Source organism: Coturnix japonica, chromosome 6, assembly GCF_054131305.1.
Source record: "Coturnix japonica strain WE chromosome 6, WE-NBRP24, whole genome shotgun sequence".
Lineage (NCBI taxonomy): Eukaryota > Metazoa > Chordata > Aves > Galliformes > Phasianidae > Coturnix > Coturnix japonica.
Genome location: NC_140668.1, coordinates 24739493 through 24761558, shown reverse-complemented (window position 1 = coordinate 24761558; position 22066 = coordinate 24739493). Strand labels below are relative to the sequence as shown.

Below are 22066 nucleotides of genomic sequence, written 5' to 3'. Positions count from 1 at the left end.
ACTGGTGGGACAGGTTGTTACCATTGCTGATAATTGGCAGTGCGTTAAGTTCTCTGAATCCTGTAAGGTGGGATGGAGATCAGAAAATCCCACTTCTGATGCTTTATGTAAGGAGGTTTGTATTTCATTCTTAATTCTGAGAAGCTGCATAAATCTGTGCTGCTGTTTTTGTAGAGGAGAAACAAGGCTCTGATTTGTGGTGATGGAAAAAGAACTGTAACACCGAATGAGCTCCCTGGTGGTTTCTGTCAAAGACATTTTAAAGGTATTTGAGTATCAAACTGTTCTTTGTGGCTTTTAAAAATCTCTCATGTGAAAACAAAGGTGGTTTAGAAAGGCTTTTCAATAGGAAAGTCTCTGGAAAGACTTCATACTGTTTTCACAATTCCAGGACAAACATTTCTAATCTAATGGCTGCTTGCTTACAAACAAATCGTGCTTTCTGAAACACATCCTTGGTAATACAGAAGCCATAATGAACGTTTGGATGGCTGATCCAGGTGTCTGAGCAGGACGAGTGGTGAGCAGCGTGTTCTAAAGGAGATGCCTAACAGACAGCAGGGCTTTAGTTCCTGCTGTTACATAAATAGTATTGTATTATATTTTCCAGTCAACATCTACAGTTTTATTGCAAACTGCATTTGATGGTATTTCCTGATTAGTTTCTTCCTAACTTCTGTGCCCTGTTGGCTCAGATCCTACAGAAGTGAATTATGTTTTGTTGACATGTATGTGTGGGGTTACAGCAGTCAGGTTATCTATCTGAAAATACTTGATACCCAATGCCATGTCTTGATACCCAATGCCATGAATAACTGAGCAAGGACTGATCTTGGGCTGCCATTCCCTTCGTCATTTTAAAAATGAGTTCTGTTGTTTGTTTGTGCTGTCTGCCATGTGAAGGTTCCTGTGAGGTCAGAACCTCACTATGTTTGTTAACATGAGCCTCTCAGGACAAGATGTAGATCAGTGACAGCGGGTTGTTTTTCTTGTATTTGTGAAAAATAAGTCTGTAACTACTTTAGCATCATCATGTTAGATAAGATGTTTGTTTCCTGTGTTTTCAGGATTGCATTTATTTTCAGCAATCATATCCTGCTGCAGGTCTGGGGGAAGAGATGCTGCATTCATACCTCTGTTGCCTGTTAGAGTGAGCTTAATTTTCTGATTTCAGAGCTTATATCCTTAAAACAGACTTCATTTGAAAACCATGTTTTTCATTTATTGAAACTCCGCTACCAAACCTAAAGCTCAAACAGTAACTGCGTGATATTAAAAAAAAGGGTGATTTTTCTGTACCACGTGGCATCGGTTCACAGTACTTCGTGTCCTTTGCAAGGAATGTAAGACTAGAAGGGACCATCTGGGTTATCAGATACAAAGCCCTCACAATTATAAGCACCAGACAGAGAAACAGAGCTGCTGCATTAAGTCCCATGGAGCATCTTCTTATGTACCCTTGCTCACCAAACACAGAGATACAGCACCTTCCAAAACTCAATAGTAAAAAATACTTTTAATTAAGAAGAAAATGAAGTGACTGAAATTCTACAGAAATAGTGAAGGGGGAAAAAAAAGAAAGCACCTGTGGAATTCAGAAGACTGAGACTTAATACCAGCTCCATTTCTTAAGGCAAAAACAAGCCCCCGGCTTGGCACACAGATGGCATATATTCCTTCTACCAGTTTGGAAGGGATCAAGAGGGTATTGAAAAACAGCTGCCTAGAGCACAGCTCTCAGCACTCTGAGCTATGAGGAGCATTTCACTGTGTGTCATAAATGACCCTCAGTATGGATGGCTGACAGAGGGGACAGTCCAGTGGTACAACTGTATGTGGTGAGTGACATTCCATGAGCTCATTTCAGTCAGTTTGGGAAAAGCAGCATCTTTAGTTCTGAGAAAAACCTACATGTGTTACCATAACAGGATGCAGACCAGCACCCATGAGAATGGTGTTGAAGTTGATTTTAGTAGGAGCAGTTTTCAGAGCCATAAAAGGGGCAGTCAGTTGTTTTAGCTCCTTAATGTGTGGAAAAGAGTCAGATTTTTGTTTCTATGTTAGGGTATATTGGGGTTTTGTATCCCATATTTGGGATAAAATGAACAGCTAAGTGTAAGTATTGTGCCTGGAGTTCCTTAATCCACAGGGATGCACTCCATTGAATTCATCCCCAGGAGGTATTTACTCAGGAGGGAGTTTCATCTTCCACTGGTCCTTTTTCTCCTGCCATCTCTACACACAGAGGATACGTCCTGATGGTTTATTTTATTGTGTGTTATCTGTGATTATTTTTAATTACTTTCTGCTGGTTTTAGGAAGATTTTATATCATAAAGTAAAAATATTTTCCCACTGTCTGAATGCAAGAAATCACTCGCTGGAACATTTAATACAATAGAGAAGGACAGACTGGTGATATTAAAATGCACACCTGTGCAAAAAAATAACACTGCCAGTTCTTTTCTACAGCTATTATCTGTACAATTATGAAATAGCTTAATAGTTTTACTAGTCAAAGTTAATATATGCAAGTACACAAATGAAAGTTCACGCACACCTACACACTTATCACTTCATATAGAAGAAGTCTTAGGTGAGGAAAGTCATGAGCACAGTTAGCACGGTACAGAATTAGTTCCCTCTTGAAGACAAGTTCTGCAGTGCTCCAGATCATCCTTTAACAAGTGTCCCAGCTCCTGCCCTGAGTCCCCTTGGTGTCATCATCTGCCCCTGTGCAAAATGGGTGGATGGATTCTATGGAGTCAAACCGTTCCTTCTTGCTCAAACATGAGCTGCTCGCAGAAATAAAAAGACAGAAGCTGAACTGTGAGAGTTCAGTGGCAGAAGGAAAGACTCCAAACATGGCTGCTATCTGCCATTGGCTAAACTGTGTCTTCCCAATGAGGATGTCTGATCAGCTGAACTGGTACAGGCATATCTGCTCGAGCAATGGAAAATTTAGAACTCAAGACAGGTTTATCATAAATATATTCTTAAAATGAATGGAATTAAGAGAGTTAAGTACACAGACTCCCTGTGTTCATTCCACATACTCTTTAGCTAGCTTTGCTGCACTTCCACATCATTTAAGTGTTATCTTCAAAAGGTTTGCAGTGATACTTCTAAGTTGGTTTGTCTTGGAGGGGAGAGGAAGGTACATGCCATAGAAAGACACATTTATTTACTTTTAGCTGGGAACTGTTACAGTCTTCTCTAAATTTTATGCAGCTGCAGCTCAGGTAGAGCACTATTAATGGGCTGCCGGGGTGGGTGGGTGTTTTCTGTTTTGTTTTTTAGATCTTTGCTATGAGATGCTACGTGCTCCTGTTTTTCATTCCCTGAGGACTCCAGTGGGAGACTGCACAGTGAATGTAATATATTAGCAAAAATATATTAATACCAAATGCTTCCAAATGGATATTTGGGCTCTATGTGCATGTATATTGTAAAAACCAAACAAAACACTTTAGTGTGTGGCTAAATTAATGTAAAATTAAGTAAGCAGCAGTATGGGACTGTAATGCAGAATTCTTAGTGCTGCTATTGGCACAAGCTTTCTCTGTGAACCACCAGCAGGCATTGCACATATTCTGTGTGTGAACTGATGTAGTGATACTAAGCTCAGAATCAATAGGCTGAGTGAATTAGTCATTATATATGAGCGTTGTGTTCTTTCCTAGTGAATTTAATCAGTAACACCATATGCAATTAATTTGAACAAATCTAAGCAGGATACAACAGGAACAGGAACAAACATATATTCATAACAATCAGGCAACACCTGTATTAACTGTTCAGATTAAACTGTAACTTGAATTAAAATTCAAGTGAGGCCCATTTGTCTTTAACAAGTTTCTTAGAAATAATCACTGCTGAAGTAAGTATTGAGCTGATTCATTAACCTTTAAAAGAATGCCTCTAAGTGTTGCTCCTTGGCTGAGATGTTAACATGCCGGTCATGCTGATGGCCATTCACAAGAGCTGAATTCCCATCTGCATTTCATTGATCTGCAGATGAAGAGTGCTGTATTACAGCTGAGTGTTTTTCTCCAATCACAACTGTATGTATTTATTTGAGTGATAATACGACAAATATTAATTATGTTGATGAAAATGTGTCAGTTTTGAATGTCATCAGTCTGAAATGTAGTTTATAATAATGGCAAATCTTATATAATGAATAGTACTTGGTTCATCAAAGACACCTAGATACATGGTTACTGCTTTCCTAAAGGCTTATGGTGTGAATGGTGAGACATGGGGCCAGAGATTAAGTGATCTCAGCAAGGGAAGTTTGTTTTGCACTTCACAACCCTGCTTCTGCCCAGCTCCTGCTGCTGCTCAGCAGTTTCTGGATCACCGTGGCTCAGCTGCTTGCATTGAGCAGGAGCACCGAGGCAGGGCTGAATTTACATTTGAACCATGTGTGACACAGAGATGTCAAAAACAGCAAAACAAGTTTAGAGGGTTATCAGTTGTTATTGGTTGAAGCCTTGTCCTATATTGGCCACCTTGGTCCTTTCTCAGGTCATGAAGTTTTTCCTACAGATGTGCATATATAAAATATAACAAGAGTTATTTAGAATTTCAGTATTAGAATACTGGGGAGGTCGTCCTTTATCCTGGCCTGACAGTTCATTCGGTTTTTCATTCTGCCATTACTGCTGCCTCTGAGATGAATGGTGCTGACAAGATGTACCTCTGATTCATTGCTCTGCTCTTTGTCCTTATTTTAGCTGACCTGTAGGTAGGGCTTTTAATCCAGAAGGAGGTGAAAGTGCTACTTTAAAAGCTCTGGTATGCTGAACAATTAGAAGTGAACAGGAAGTATCAGCAGTACTTTGATGCCTGTCTGCATGAAAGGAAACTGAGAAAAAGTGAGGGTGAGGGGGAACACTGTAAGATGAATGTTTCCTTCTGTGGGCTGTCTTCTGTCAGTGATTGTTTTGGGGAGTTTCCATGGTGTAACAATAACTATAGATGGACTGCTTGAAATATGAAGAAATAGGAGTGATTACAAGAGTTCTTCTGAGGAAAAGAAAGATATGGTAGAGACCACAGGGAGAGAGACGGGACTAACAGGCCCAATAGCCAGTGAAGCAGTAATCCAGGGCTAGCAGATTTGTACTGTGAAACAAAACAAAGTGAAGTCACATATCTTCCATTCTGGTTACTTTGAGTATTTGATGGGAACGTTACCTAGCTTATCTGCTCATAAATGAGACCTTTTTTCATTGCATTAAGTCTGTCCAAGCCTCAGCATGTGAAACTGAACTTACAATGGTTAAACCTCATCAGCTTGCAGCCTCCTCACGAGGCACAATATCCAATAATCCTCCTCAACTGTTTTCCCTGTGGTTGCCAGAGTTACAGCTGATGAATGTTCCTGCATGTTGTACTTCCTGTCAAGTCTCAAGTGTGTTGCTTCAGAGAGCAGCTCTTTCATAGGTAACTGTAGAGAGACTGAGGGTATTCACAGTACGAACGTGTTTTGCTTTTGAATATCGATGCATGCTGATGACAGCGCTATTTTGATATGGGAGGGTTTGCCTTGCACACTTGCTGCAGTGTGAAGCCTGTGTCAGCTTGTGCTCAAATACCATCTTTTTGTATCGTAAAAATTATTGAATGGGGTTTTTTTGTTTTGTTTTGTTTTTAATGCTATTTTAGCATGAAATGTTGTGTGTTTTGTAAAAAGAAGGCAAAGATTCAGCTGAAGAGAACTCCCAGAAGCTTCCTTCTCTTTACATTGCAGTGGAGAGAAGACTGAATGAAAATAGTAATAATAATAATGATGAGTTAGTTACTAACATAGCAAATAAGCAAGTTGTCAGCACAGTTGGTGTGTGAGGTATGCACGGTTTGTTGGTTATCCCGATTTGCTCCAGAGATTATTCTCTTTTAAAAATGTGGATCTTTTATTTAGAGTATTTTAGGCGCTGAAATCTTAGGTTTACGGAAGGAGCTGGCACAGCACAAACAGCGGCGTTCTGAGCTTTCACAATTTGAAGTGTGCCATCACTCTGCCCTCAAATAAAGACGGGGGTTGGCAGCAGTAGGTGGTTCTTCGAGCTAAACGTATGCATAGAGAAGTTGTTTGTTTTCAGGTGTTTCTTTTCAACTCCGGAGCCTTCCCAGGACAATAGATGCACCAGGACAAAGAAGTTGACCGATCATCAGATTTGTCTTTTGATACTGGATGTTGGGATGTGTGTTAGTGTCAGCAAGGGTCCACGTGGATGATACTGCAGTGATGAACTGAAGGAAGGGTCATTCTTCACAATGGAATATAATCACTATTCCTAGCACCTTCTATGTGCTGTGCTTAGGACATTGTGTTTCTCCCTATTTGCAGTACCTCATATTAAAGCCTAGGCTTTTGTAGGTGAATATTTACTTCAGATTCATGTGAGTTGTCCCTATAATTCAAAAAATCCAGTGGAGTAAGGATTGAGTCATTAGTCTCAATGCTTCCTTGTGTTTGAGCTTGCAGGTGTTACATACGAGCTGTCTTAATTGAATTCTGTTTAACTTCTCTGCATGCTGCCCTGTTAGCCTTTTCACTGCTGTTTTTCACATGCCTTTCTTTGAAGTGTGATCAAATTAAGGGAGAAGTGTGAGCAATATGAGATCTCCCCCGGAGGAATTTGTGGCATCTGACACTTGCAGCCCAGTCTCTCGTGTCCTGGTGACAGTAGCTGGCATTCAGCTGCTGTGGTATTAACATAATCCACAGGTAGCATCACCTTTACGTTCAGTAATAAAAGGACAAGTGAGCACTTACAGTATTATTCAGATTCTCGACTCTGACGTTTATTTATCAGTATAGCAGTGGTGCTGATGAGTATTAATCTGTGCTTTTAAGCATGTTTCTGTAAAATAATCTACCCTGAGATTACAGAAGAAAGTCTTGTTGTGAGTCCTGGGGGAAAGCTGTGTATGTTCTTGTGTAGGCAGACATTCCGGAAACTTGTTCTGATGTGTCTGTTTGTTGTATGATTTATTTCTTCTAACAGAAACTTCTCTCTACAAAGTCCTCAGAGCCTTCTGTTACATCAGCTTTGCAAACGCTCCCCTATCAGCAATGTGGTAGAGAACGTGGGGGTTGGGGTTGAATTCTGGCCTGTAAGGTAATAAGAGGCTGTGCTGTTTGAGCAATACAAAGTTTGAGGTTTCTCGCCTTTTCTTTTCCCTTTACTAAAGCACACCTACAGTTTAAGAAAGGTTTAGACTTGGCTGAATTATCTGCTGCAGATCAGCTGTGTAGGTCTGTGCCCAAGAGCCACTGTAGGTGGACTCACTGAAGGCCTTTAAAACGTGGATCCTGAGTTAGAGCAAATATTGAACAGTTTCTGGTGCACAGATATTGTATAAATGCAACACATAAATAGGTGTGTTACACAAGTACAGCAAGTAGCTGTAACATAGCTGATAACTGCCAACAGCTTATGAAGGCCTAAACACAATGAACAGCCAGGACACGTTTGCCATTAGAGATCAATGTTGATAATAAGAGCAATGATTTGATACTGTTTGCAACTGAAGAGAGTAGAACTTGGTAAAAGGAGGCACCTATTTGGCATCTGAGAAATACCAACAGACATAGAATTAGTGCTTTTGTTTGCTACTGTTCTGCTTGTTTCCAGATAGCACTGCAGTACACAGAATCCTGTGTTGTGGTAAAAAGAAATTGGTACGCAACTAACAAATGACTTCAACCATGAACAGTAGCTTCACTTTGGCTGTAGTTCCCAAACTGCCCCATGTTGAGCTGTTTGCTTAACTTCTCTTAACACTGGAAGCTGAGCTGAAGCATCAGCCAAGCGAGCAGCCAAGCTTTGTGAGCCTGGGCCTTGCTGGAGTCAGTCGCAATTCTCAGGTAATTCAGGATAACAACTTAGTAATTTTGGAGTGATCTCATTCACAAAGTGACTTATTTGAATGTATAATACGGTCTGAGATACAAAACAACTGTCATTGAGAAAAACAGAAGAACACAGAACAACAACAGAACAGAACACAAAACTTCTTGTCCTTGACAAGATACGATGCCTTAATCTTTCACGTGCCAGCTTTAGGAGTTTTTCCTCTGTTGTTCTTCCCATCAAAGCACATCAATAATCCTTTTAACCAGAATGCAGCTTGTAACCAGCTGCTACTTGCTTTCCGCACCCTGTGCAAACTCAATGGTCCTGTCCCTGATCCGACAGCACTTACAGCAAAATGCGTCTGTGTACTTCCTGGTTGTTCTGGCCACGGGCACCAGGAACTTCCTGGTTCTTCTGGGCTTTAAGCTCAGGTGGCTGAACATGGCTTGCAGGTAAATGCCTCCTCTTCCCCAGGAAGGGTCATCGCCTCGGGATAACAGTGTAGTGTGTGGATTCTGCTGGTCCGTGGTATTTCTGTGACAGCAGTCTGCTATCCACAGGTAAGGGAGCTATTTCTCTAGACTGCATTACCATAGGCTGGATGGAAAGTTTGACAAACTGAACAAGAAACCAGTTGTGTCTATGGTTTGTAGCCAAGGCACACTGGAACTGGAAGTCCTGCTTCCTGTGCTCTGCTGTGCAGCAATGGCACTATACAAAGCTGGAGTTCTTGGTCCTCGATTTATCAGCCTAACACCTGTCTGATATTTATAAAAATGGAGGTTCTTCTCTGTGACTTTCTGTCACAAGTAATCCACAACCTGAATCTCATCAGTTCTGCTGCTGCATTTACTGCACATAGCAGTAATTACCCGAGATAAAAAATCTGCTGTACTTTGACTCCCGTCGATGGTGAAGCTCATTACACACCCCCATTATAATTATTACTCTCTTTATGTATACCTCGTTAAACTTCAAAAGCAGGCATCCTAGGGATGCTGTTTTAAGAAACTATTCAAGGATGAATTATGTAAGACACTAACAGTATGTTCCTTCTGTATCACTTCAAATCTCATAAAAATTGGGATATATAATAATCAGAATGTTATAAATTATTATAACACAGCTCTGTTACTTCCCCAGTATGCATTATCTTCACAAGCACAATGTATTTCTGAGAGCAGCCATATTAAGGGCAAATCAGGTGTATTGGCCATGGCATTTCCACTAGTGGTGCTCAAGTAACTGCACAGCCTACAAACTGTAGCAAGGGCAAGGGGCAGCTTGCAGCTACCAGCTAATAAAGGTCATGGTGTCCCTCAGGTTATGGTAGCTGCTGTCCTGCTACACTGAAGCTGTGTTGTTCACAGCACAGACTCTGATTTTGGTCTGTGACAGCGTGGGGTAACCCAGAGCCAAAGAGATGCTGTAAGTGTCCTACACGTAGCATTCCATGAGCTGCACCCCTTCCTTTGTCAGCTGTCCAGCTGCATCAAAGAGGTAGCGTACATCTACATGGACTGAATTTCATGTCAGTGCTGAAACAGCTTCACTTCCAAGATGACACTGCTGAACATGTGAAAGCCTGTTTTTCTAGGAAGACAGTGTATTTCTGGTGAGCAAAATGTCTCTTTAAATACTGGGTGGTGAATTGAATCACAGCTTTACTCAAAGGCAGGATAAGACTTTTTGCATTGGTTTGGAAGGTGAAGCAAAGGCATTTCAGCTTTAGGTACCCATACTAGCAGAGAATATACTGCTCAAATGATGTACTTTTTAGCACGTTTATAGCCCTCGTTAATGTGTATAGGAGTTGTGCGTGTCTGAGGGTGGTTTCTGTGAGTTACAGGCTGTACACGTGGTCCAGGAATGGAACAAACCTGGCAACTGTATCGATGCAGGTCCGACAAAACCAAAGCTCCATTTAAATTGTGGCAGTAGAACTAATGGTACAGTCTGTTAAAAACTAATTCTGTGAACTTAAAGGAGCTGGCTTGCATTCTGAGCATGCCTCAGAAATCCAGTGGCTGAAAAATAACTATCTATTATTGTTTCTTTGTTTTACTGGCCATATTTTGACCACATTTTCATACGCTCAGGTGTTGTTTGTTTGCCCCCCACACACACTAGAACAGCAGTACTTAGCTGTTTCAAGGAAAGAAGGCTTTCCTTGCCTTCTTGCTAAATAGATGAAACAGTGAAGCTGAGCGGACCGAGTGGAAGCAGCAGGGAGGATGCTGGATGCTTGCTGTGCTCCTAAGTGAAACAGTGAGGCCAGGTTGTTTATGGGTGAGCCCAGGCTGACTCAGGAGTCAAGGCTCCCCATTCTCAAAACCTGCCTTCCTTAGACTTGTATTCCAGTACACAAACAACCTGTAAATACTGTGTGTTCATGCACGCGGCCTCTGGCGATTTAAGAACTGTTACTTCAATTAAACATTTTACTTTCAGGCACAATGAAAAGACTGAAGACAGTTTGACTCCATAGAAATTTTAGAAAACATGCTGCAAATTTAAACAAACTGTTCTGCTCATGGCTGAGAGAGGCACCCGGTGTGCATCACCTGCTGCTGCTGATACCAGAATGCTGCAGGGATTCCTTTTAAGTATGCAAATAAGCAGCTCTGCTTCTGCTGCTCATTGAGGGTGTGGAGAACTGGAGGAGGCGGAGAGGAATGACGTAAAATACCTGTAGATGGTCCTGGTCTTTAGAACTGCATTTAAAAAGGAGGGGGGGAAAAACAAAACAAAAAGCCACACAAAACCCCCAACATTAACATTACATCAAGAGCCCCTGGAATGGCAAACTGAGCTTTGTACACAGGTATGCAGAACTGAACAGAGTAGCTGCCCATTGCCACTTGTTCACTGTGTTCTCTATTACAGTGCTGTGAATTTTTTCTACTGTCATTAACTCATATCTGATTTAGAGGTAGAAGAGACAGAAGTTTTACTTTGTTCTACCTGTGCACAACAGCACGTGGATGTGTGTGGAGTGGGGATCTCAAGACATGGAACCTGGAAAGCTGGAAGCACCCTGGCATGAGCTGAGGTCTGTTCTACCAGCAGAAAACAAGGAGAGTTTTAGGCAGTTTAGTGCAGAGTGTGAGAAACCATCATTGAAAGGCTGCTTTGTGACTGAACGCTGCTTCCTGTGCTGTGACCAAAAGGTGGCTGGAACTTGCTGAGCGTGTTTGCTGGTTTGTCAGGATGCGTCTGAAGGCAGAGAGGGAGGATCAGTGTGCAGTCCTTCTGATTTGCATTCTGACAAGTCTAGAATTATTTTTTTTTCCAAGAGTACTATTTTGTGACAAATAACATTAAAAAGTGCTGCATGGAGTCTCCGGAAATGTACTACACAGGTGGTACTGAGTGGATTCTTGGCATGCTGCTTGTTAGGTAAAGCTCACTGTTCTTTGGAGAGTATCCAGAATAGTGAATGATGACCCCATTGTAGATGGGTGGTAACAGGTCTGCACTGCTGTTCCATTGGGTGTTACAGCTGTGACAGGGAATGAACCTGTCCGAAATCTTCTCTGTGCTTAAAATTGGTTTTAATTCAAATCGCCAAACAGATTCTGTGGTTTTACATATCCAGTTCGTGTATTAAGAAATGAACAGCTTTGTAATATCTGAGCAAGATCCATCCATGCTTCATGTAAAGGTGGCAACAAGTGAATGTGTTCCCCAAGACAAAGTACGAACTGAGTGGGTGCGGTACTGCAAAGAAAAGTCATAAACTGAACTGCTTCTATTTCTTGTTCTGTAAGAAGAAAGGAAAGCACTGCAGAATGTGAGTCTAACGGCATCTTACAGTGAAATCACTTAGAAACAAAACTGGATTTTTCACTGGACTTGGAGCACATCTTAAAAAATCAAAGTAGAGTGTGGATCTGTGTTGTTTGCTTCATTTTTCTTCTCTTTTTGTGGAGACACGAATTGCTATTTAACACCTGTGAAGGGCTATAGTGGGCTTTCTGTTGTTATGCAGCTCAAAACTATTTAAGCTTAAAATTCTGCTGAGTTTAAACTCTTGTGTAGCATTCATGCAGTTCATCAGGAGCTGACAGCAGGTGTCTGGAGGACAGGTCAGTATTTATACGCTGAGCTTTGAGTGATGCTGATTGTTCTGTGAGCAGGCACCACACAATTACACCTGTGTGGATCTGGAGGAAGCACAGCTGTCAGTGCAGCAGGAAAGCAGTGCTGGATGAGTCTGATCTCAGCCTGCCCGTGGAAATCTGCTTCAGATAGAAATGCTGTGTTTGAATTCTCCTGCTGTAGGACATGAACAAATACCCTGATTTTTCTTCACAGGGATCCTGTGTTTTAATTTGTGCCGTATCCTAATTTCCTTTGTGTATAACTGTGAGAATTCTAGAATTATGTTTTATTTTTTTCAAGAGCAGAGGTTCATTGGCAGGAATTTGTGTTGTGCTTTTACTGTAGACTAAAGTAACTTCTTTGCCAGCTGGTGAGAATAACTTCAACTGTATAAAAACGTGCACTCTGGGGAGAATGGACGCTGTTATAATTCTATCTGACGAGCCATACTGTGTTAACCAGAAGCCTGAAGGCTGGAAGTGCTGCCTGAGGAAGAACAGCTTTTCATTTTGGAGGCAGCACGGACCCCCAGCAATTAATGGGCCAGACGTGGCTGCAGTCAGAGCTCTGTAGGTTTTAGAAGGTGAAAGGTGAGCGGGAAAAATTTTATCTTCAATTGTTTCCTGGGCACCCAAAGCTCATATTGTTCCATCTCACTAAGCTTCGTTAAACAAACCTTCTCCAAAGATCAGATTTATTTGGCCATTATTGAATTATGCCAGCTCCTATAAAATATGAGGCTAAAGCACAGCAAAAGGTGATTCTGTAAATAGAGCCCATTCCGTTTCTATTGTATAAACAGAGCTCGGTGTCCCAGATCCACATGCTCGTATGCTGCAGTTGTCTCACTACCAAAGTGCACCAAATAAGGGCTCAGAAAAGGGAGTGTTTACCTTTCCAGGTACCGAGTGAGATCACCAAGTGGTCAGATGAATTTATTTGACTACTCCTCGCCTGATAGCAAAGCTCTCAGGAAAGCTTCAAGCTGTAGGAAATGTTTGCTGTTATTTTAAACCTTAAAAGGATTTGCTACTGATTCCACTTCCAGTGGATTCCCGGTTCCTAGGCCATAAAGAAGCATTAATAATTTTGAAATAGGTGACTGCCTCCTGTATGAGAAAATATGGTTCTGCCAGTTTAGGACTTTATACATAGGATTTATATGCATGTAGATACATTATCAAGCCTGGGATCCCTCAGTAAAGCTGCACACTGATTGTATAATCATTTCAGTTTATGTATGTAAAAATATATATACTTTTTTATTTCCTCTGTGCTTATAAGATAAGAGATAAGATTCATCCCATCAGCACTTTTAACTCCCGAAGTAAGGTTCCAGCAAGGCATATCTGTTGTGTCAGGGTGGGCTCCAAGTAGCTCACAGGGATATAAAAGCTGGTTGTTTGCTGCAAGAACTGCTTCCAATTTTCTATCCATTTTGAAAGAAAAAAGGGGGAAAATGGTTTTTAACATTTTCAATCAGTTATATTTAAGTATCTTTGATGCGATTCCATACATTAATATGATTATATTTTAATATAAAGTTTAAAATCTAATGCTATTTAACTTGCATGGCAGAAGCTGTGTGGGTATTCATCTTGGCCTCAGAAAGTGTGACCCAGGGCTACCAGCTTGACATGATTTGCTGTGGAGATGAGAATCTGTTGCCATGCCACATGAATACAAAGCACGGAGCATGCTGAGCAGTCTGATCACAAGCAGCTTTTCAGCTCTGTGGTAGAGAAGCCTGCACTTTGAGTGAGGAGCTTTATGGGATGCCCTGACAGTGTGAAGCCTGGTTTCTCTTGCTGAGGTCACTACGCAGGAGGGCAGCCACAGCCAGCTTGTTCTGAGTGGGCAGGGTTGTTACCTCCCACAGACACACGCAGGGGTGCAGCTGTGAGAACTACATCTGCCCTGCTGGTTCAGCGCCTGCCAGGTGGGCTGCAACATGGCAGCCCGTGAGCTCTGTGACATCAGTGCAGGCCTTGCTCTGGTCCCTGAAACTACTGAGGCTGTGATCAGCAGCTCCTTGTGAGCTGAAATGGGAAACTGCCATTAATTCAGTGAGAGACATCAATAGTTCAGAGGATCCTTTTGAGCACTCAACCCAAATGTGTGGAAAACTATTATGATTATTGCATTGTCTGCTCCAAAAGTAATGCCTCTTGTTTTTATGGAAACTAAAGGAGCACAATAACACTACTCGATGAGGCAAATTCTCAGCTACAGAACACTCCTTTTCAACAGTCACCACTGTTAGCTCGGCATATCTGCCATCAGTGAACAAGGGCCTGCATGCCATGCTCATAACAGTGAGCCACTGCCACTTTTCCCTCACTCTTGTTTTGGTCTGTTCCCTTCAAGCTGTGCAGGAGTTCTGTTTCTCTTCCATATCCCCTGTGTTGTGATTCTGAAGAGAGAGGGAAAAGGGAACCAGCAGCAGATCCTTACCTTGCCTATTCTCACTTCCAAACATTAAGTTGTGCAGTTTCACATGGTGCAGCAGCTGCATTGTTGTAAGCTACGTTCCTGTACTCCAAATGATAACTAGCTGACAATAGCAAAATGAGACTAAGAAAAAATGTGATACATTATCAATGACTGTTTTTCTGTAATCCAGTTTTAGAAATGTGCTCCTACAGCTCTTACTGGGGTCCAAGCAGCTGTCAGGATTCAATAAGAGCAAGTTGTAACACATTTATGTAAACATGGATAAACCCAGTACGCAATGAGGAACTTCCCACGTCAGTCAGTCACTTCACAACTTCCTTTCTTTAACCCTGTGTTCCTGCAGTGCTTTCCATGTATTAAGAACTGCTGAGGTGTTAACAGTGAACTTGAAGAAATCTGAGTTGCCTGAGATGGAAAATGTAATTGGGTTTTCTGAGAAAAAGAAAGTTAAAAAGTTTCTGACCATTTCTAGACTGCTTAACCTTATTATTACAAGCTTTGTCTTCCTTCTCTTTCTCTATTACTTGACAACTTCTATGGTCTTTTATTTAGTTTGCAAGCTGTGTTGGAGTTAGGAACATCTCTTTTGATCTGTGATGTCTCCAGTGCACTTCTGGGCATAATTATAAAAACCTTTGAAACCTTTCTACCTGAAATCTTGTTATCACTGAATTGGAGTTGTTCTATACTGGCACCAGAAAGAAAAAAATTAAGATCTATTTTTAGCCTTCAAGCACTTAGAATAGAATATAACAGCTAAGTGAGGCTGTTTTACCTCTTTGTAGCATATAAAAGAATATCTGTTTCACTGCAGTATTTTACCTTCTCCCTTAATCTCTCAAGCCCCTATGACTAAAGCACTGGATTACCAAGTAATACCCATCATCAGGAGGAATTAGGCACTTTAGCTTTGGGTTCCATCTGAACCACTGCATTAGGAGAAATGCTACTGACGTCATGTTTTCCAAGTTGCAGCTGACTCCCGTGGTGCCTTTCCCCAACCCTTCAAGACTTTGCAGGGATGGTAAGACGTGTTTCTCATGACTCTCTCTTGTCCCTTTGGGTTGCCTTCAGGCACTTGCAAGCATATGGTTCTGCAGCTAAGAAACAAGTAGGAAATGAAGTTCCTGTTGGTGTGTGCCAGAAAGTCTGTAACAGAGCTGTGGCAAACTCTGCAATTTCCTTCATCTACAAGATTTATTAATCAGAATACCATTTTGCTTCCAAGAAGACTGCTTTTTAATTAGGGTCCTGATGTGCCCATGTCTTCTGTCTGTAGTACTGAAGAATTAACTGAAGGACATCCATATCACCTCCTCCTTTTCTCCAAATATCAATTTTAAATGTGCTCTGGTACAGGGTTTTGGTAGCAATTCACCATTTGTTGTGAGCGCACCAGTAGGATTCACAGCATCAGTAACAGCCCGTCATGGTGCACCTCAGAAATAGTCACCTGCAGAGGATGGCATGAGGCACATTGTTATGAATCTATTGTAGTTCTGCTTTTTTTTTTTTTTTTCCTGGCAAGTGATTTTAAGGCAGCAAAGGTCAAACTGCTGTTACGATCTGCAGCCCAGCTGTGCTCCTGCAGGGCATTCGCTTGCAAGTTGGAATATGAGGTTTGCAGTCCAGTCCATCCCCTCTTCACGTACCCCAGCCAGCAGCGTTCCTTTATCCTTGGGACTGCCGGAAAGAAGAAAGCCTCCAGTCTGTGCAGTGGTTACGTAAACCATCAGGGATCTCAGAAAGCTTTTGAAGCAGTACAAGAGAATAACTTCCTTACAGTCTCTTACAGTTTTTCTTGTATAATAGTAATTACACAGTTGCAGAGGGTTACAGTTATTTTTAACATGTGATTTGTAGGTGCCAGAGTCTCCTTTGAGGAGTCCTGCTAAAAAGTCCTAAAAATGCTTCAGAAAAATAAATCTGCTGGGTTTCTCCTTATTATCACTGTAAAATGTTTTGCTAAGTAGTAAATGACAGGCATTTGTTATTTGGCACTTGATTAGTCACTTATTTCTTTCAATTCAAAACACGTATAAGATTGTGAAGCTGTGCTAAGCTAGTCATTAAGAAGAAAAGCCTTCTTTGATCCAACTTCTGCAGTTTCCACCAATATGATTCTATCAGGGCAAAGTACACAGGGCCATGTATCCTAGTAAACAGGCCCACCTGCTGTTAGCAGGACGTGTCATTGGCTGTGAGCAGCTGGACCACCACTGCTGTGGCACTCAGGTACCAGCTGCTTCTTTCGCTTTTGAAGACTTTTATCGTCTTCCCCCTCCCAACTTGATTCTTCTCGTTCTGCTTCAGCACTGATTCCTGTTTCCAGCCTGTTACCAGCCCCTGCCACCACCCAACTGCATTCTTCAGGTTAACGCTTACTGCTTTCCCCACGGCTGCCTTTCACAGAAGAAATTTCTGCAGAATTAACTCATCTTCAGCTCCTTCTTTATTAAAATTCTCTTTTTATCCACTGTGCCTACCTAAAACAAATGGCTGCAAATCTGATGTGCTCAGGCTGTGATCGCTCTAAATTCCTTTTCAGCAGAGCTGGAGGAAGGATTTTCTTATCATCTTTAAACAAAAATGTGTGTGGTAAAAAGAGAGTTAGCTCAGCTCTGTATCTGAATGCGTTATTTATCACTGCTGACCTGTGCAGTACACTCTGGGTAGGCAGTCTGGTACTGCATATGTACCACAATGACAAACATGCTGCCAGTAGGAGCACAAATCATTGCGAGGGCTTCATTTGGAGGAGCAGATATCTAAAAGGTGACAGAAAACAGAGGAATTGCGTTTTTATTCTGATACCGAGGCAGCGCTGCTTTATAACACTGTATCTTCTTTGTTCTATCACTGATTTATTTGCCGCTAGCTAGAAATAGAAATGTCCATCTGTCTCCAATACCCTGCAGAGTATTTGAAGTACGCATCAAACCACTTCCCTGAATTTGGCTCTTTAAAAGCCCCAGATTTTAATTGAACTTATGCTAATAAAAATTTTCTTGAAATTTTCATCAATTCGAGATGTCAAAACTTCAGAGTTTTAAAGCATGGCCCAGAATTCATTCTCCCACTTATTTGGTGAACAGTTTTCTTTCAGTGTGTGCTAAGTTTTATACTTGATAAATGGGAATTCTGCCTTCACTGGTCACTTTGCTGTTGAAGAGAACAGTTTGTTATAAAACTGCCTTTCTTTACTTTTGTGCTGCTGCATTGTGATCAAACTGCTCTGCTCTTTGCATTTCCATTCTTTCCTTTCCCAGTTGCTCTTACTGGACAACATCACAGTTCAGTCAAAGAGTGACACTGCATTAATTGGTGATTCAAGTTTTGCTTAAGCACACACCAAATAATGGAAGCACAGAATACATAAGAAGTCTATAGGCATCTTGTTCCGTTTTTTGCGGACTGTAAGTGTGTAACGTTCCACTGTAGCTCTAAACATACAGTGAGAGTTAAATACCTACATACTGAAGCAAAGATGTTTGACTGCTTTTACTACACTGAATGTTAAATATTTGAAGCCGTACTCAACTGTATGAATGTTACGATTAAGTCAAACCATTTTGTTGTGAAGTGCAGCAAAGCAAACCATTTTTATAGCAATTGCAGCTTTTGCTCTTGAATGCTTTATCTTCCCCAAGAACTTTGGCAGTTTATGTAAGCTTAACTTCAGTGCTGAAATACGAGCTGCCCAGAGATGGCTGCTCCATGCTGCTGGGAAGGGTCTGAGGCCAGCTGACATAAGTAAATGAATGTTAACATGAATGGATGAAAGATGCTCCAAAATATATATGTCAATTTAAGGCTTAGATTTGTAGTAGAAATGTTCTCTATGACAACATGAGCCTGTGCACGGTCAATGTACCGAAATATGTAGGTTGCTCCAGAAGTAATGCCTCCTGTTTATTTCCATGGAAACTACAACAGATACAAAGAGCACAACAGCACTATGTGGTAGATTCTCAGCCACAAGACGTGACTTTACAAAATAGTTACTGCCAGTAGCTATTCATTTTTGCTGCAATGAACAAGAACCTGCAAACTGCACTCATAAAAATCTGCACCATCAGAGGTGGCCGCTGTTGCTGTTGCCACTGCTGAAATGCAGCACCCAGTGCTTCGCTGTGCTCACATCCACTGTTATCTCCCCAGAAATGTTCAGTGAGCATCACTGACATGTCAGTGGGTGCCATTTTTTCTGCACAGAGGCATTCAGTTCCTCACTGTTGCTTCACGTGCATTCTTATCTCAGACGCTGTTTTATCAGACTGCTCCTCTGCTGCCATCTGTCTCATGGCAACAAAATGTAAAAGAATATTGGTGGGAAGGTTCAGCTTCTCCTGAAGTACCACCAACATCTGCCTCTGGCATCCTGGGCCAACATAATGAAACGGGGCACTGCTTTTAGAGCATCTCTCATAATTTACAGAATTACCAGTCTCTCATAGTTGGAGCTGCTCTAGATCCCTGGTCTGTAACAGACCGCTGAAAATTCTAAATTAAATGATAAAGGGAAATAATGTAGACTATAAGGGATGTCAGTATGAGGAAATTTGCTTTAAACTTGTAGTAACTGTTACATATTTTGTCTCTTGTTCTTACAGATTTTCTTTTCGCCTCTGGAGTGTTTCGTTATGGCAGCGTCCAGTGAACAGTAACGTGCTTTGACAAATACAGATGCCAAAAAGCCAAACAGAAACCGTGGCCTTCTATTCTTTTTACTCCAACACAGTGAAATGGTGCTCTTACAGTTTTGTTATTGACTCTTACTGGAAGAAACAAACTCCTGACTGGACCTTTTTTTCCCCCAAACTTCTCCCAGTGTTGCTATGGATGCTTGATACAGTGACACCATGTAGTAGGCCCTGAATTGTTGTCATAACTAAGTTGCAATGGTTTTATATACTTCCCCATTTCCCAACAGCTTTCTGTCAGTCCTGCATTCCTTTTCCTGGGGCCTAATTTTCCCATGTTACTGGTTTGCAGATAAGCTTGTGGGCTCTTTTGTTCCAACTACCTATGAAAAACGTCAAAGAGCAGACGATCCATGCTATTTCCATGCACTCTGCATCATTATCACCACTCCCATCTACCTGGCGCTGCTGGTGGCCTCTCTTCCTTTTGCTCTAATAGGCTTCTTGCTATGGTCCCCTCTCCAGTCAGCCAGAAGACCATATATCTACTCCAGACTACAAGACAAGAGCCATGCCAATGGAGCCACGCTGCTCAGTGAGTGGAAGGCTGCAGGGAATGGGAAAAGCTTTTGCTTTGGCAGTGCCAACGTTTGCCTGCTGCCAGATTCTCTGGCAAGATTTAATAATGTTTTCAATACACAGGCTAGGGCTAAAGAGATCGGCCGGAGGATCCGAAATGGGGCAAGCAGACCACAGATCAAAATATATATAGATTCTCCTACCAACACGTCCATAAGTGCAGCGAGTTTCAGCAGTTTGGTGTCCCCCCAGGGTGGAGATAGCACTAACCGTTCTGTTAACGCCGGCATGAAAAGGACAACATCAATGGAGTACAAAGGAGACAATTCCGGCTGCAACAATGGTGAGGATGGTAGAGATGATAAAGGTGGATCTGGAGAGCCGAATGAAGGAGAGGAAAACACCTGCATTGTCCGCATAAATGGAGAGGATAACAGCCACATGTCAGACATAGACACAGACATTGTCAACGGCCAGGCTAATGCCAGCGGCACAGCAGAACACGCTCTGGAAGGCGACACAGAGATCTCAAAAACGCCCAACCACAAACAGAAGGATGGAGATTCTGGCAGTTTAGACAGCTACTCTGCCTCAAGAGAGTCATTAGTTAAGGTTCGTGTTGGAGATGGGACAGTGGACCAAAGCACTGTTAACAACAAGCTCCTCTATAAAGCTTCAATCATGAAGAAGACTTCAGTACGGAAAAAGAAACATATGGATGAGACCTTTGATCATGAGATCTCTGCTTTCTTCCCTGCCAACTTGGACTTTCTGTGTTTGCAGGAAGTGTTTGACAAAAGAGCTGCAGAGAAATTGAAAGAGCAGCTTCATCACTATTTTGAATACATTGTCTATGATGTTGGGGTCTACGGTTGCCATGCCTGCTGTAGCTTTAAGTTTGTGAACAGTGGTCTACTTTTTGCCAGCCGCTATCCTGTTATGGATGCTGCCTATCACTGTTATCCCAATGGAAGAGGAACGGACTCCTTGGCTTCCAAGGGAGCCTTGTTTCTCAAGGTAAGAGCCTTTATTTTGAAGCCATAAATATTGACTCCACTCACACATGATGAGTTATTTTCTCTCAGTCATTTCGGTTTGAAGAAAGCAATTTTCAGGACTAGATTACCTGATATAACCTCTGTATAAGTTTTGTGGCCTAGATAGAATGGTGAAGTGCTGGATGAGTGTGGAATAATGAGGGAGGTAAGACCAGAGTATAATTTTAAGTGCCAAAATTTGAAGTAGTTTTTGTGGAATTTTAGTTTCTTTTTGCAAAAATCTCATCAAATAAAATGCACCTGTTCTAAACTTCATAACACAAGTGCAACTCAGGGGGCATTACTGTCAGATGCAAGGCCATGTGTTGTGTGTTTATGAGGGAATCAGAGCAATCAAATGTCTATTAGCAAGTAAGATAAGGATCATAGATGGATGTCAGGTTTGCTGGTTTGTCACAGCTTTTAGTTAGTGAAATGCATTACAAACAGAACTCTGTTCTAATGCTTGCCAAGTATATCAAGTACTCAACGTGTGATGTGCTTTTTAGTGCATACGCTCACTAATCCTAACAAGAGCTGTTCTTAGCCATGGAGAGTATGTACTGTAACAAGTTTTTGTACCTCCTGCTTGTAAGGAAGTTAATTAAAAAAAACCCACTACTGTTATTGTGAGTTGCATCAAAAAGCAAGTCTTAGCTCTTGCATTCTTTGATAATAGTACGCGGCATGAACAAAAGCCTGTCTATATCTGAAGACAGGTTTTCCAAAGATCTGGATCTAAACGATCTGTACTGCACTCTTTATAACCAGCTGAAGTTGATTCTTTCATCACAAAGTGCTGTGTGCAAAAAACACACATGCGTTGTGCAGTAGACCGGGGTCAGAAAGGCTTCCCTTCAGCATATGCATATATTACAGATTAAGAGATTAAAAACAATCTGCCTGTTGCTGAGTCAATGCTTTGTTACCCTGCTGGGCACACGGCAACGTCTCCATTTCTTTTGCAGAAAATTAAGCCTCTTTTAAAAATTCCACTGGGATGATGAACTTAATTAGGGATTCGAGTTGTTAAATAATGTTACAGTTAAGCAGGGAATAGGGACCAATTATTATGAAGATTCAAAGATGACGACCATCTCTTAAATATCACAAAATTCTGTCCCTGCTGAAAGAATGTTTTACCTCGGCTCTGCCTCATTCTGAATTACTGCACAGGGTCCTTCTGGCCAGTACTTTGCTGTTCTAAACAGACAGCTTGTATCACTGCTTGTAGATACTAATGTTACTGGCCAAGGACAGCTCGTGCATTACTTTCTACGTATATGCTGTAATCTAATCCTACGTTAGAGTTAATCTTGGTGTGATTTCAGGGATAGCAATATAGCCTTGCAAAAATACACCATCCTCCTAAGTGCCCT

At 41.6% G+C, this 22066-nt stretch overlaps 1 protein-coding gene across 2 annotated transcripts in view; it reads left to right on the top strand.

The window, feature by feature from the left end:
* SMPD3 (sphingomyelin phosphodiesterase 3) overlaps positions 1 to 22066 on the top strand; it is a 98941-nt gene that overhangs the window by 48477 nt on the left and 28398 nt on the right. Inside the window, exons 1-2 of one of the 2 annotated variants that reach the window (XM_032446991.2) lie at positions 5377 to 5450; positions 19042 to 20667. In XM_032446991.2, coding sequence (XP_032302882.2) covers positions 19330 to 20667 — 1338 coding nt within the window. In that variant the 5' untranslated portion in view covers positions 5377 to 5450; positions 19042 to 19329. Of the gene's footprint in view, positions 1 to 5376; positions 5451 to 19041; positions 20668 to 22066 lie in introns of those variants that run through there. The other variant, XM_015873543.3, reaches the window with a different exon arrangement.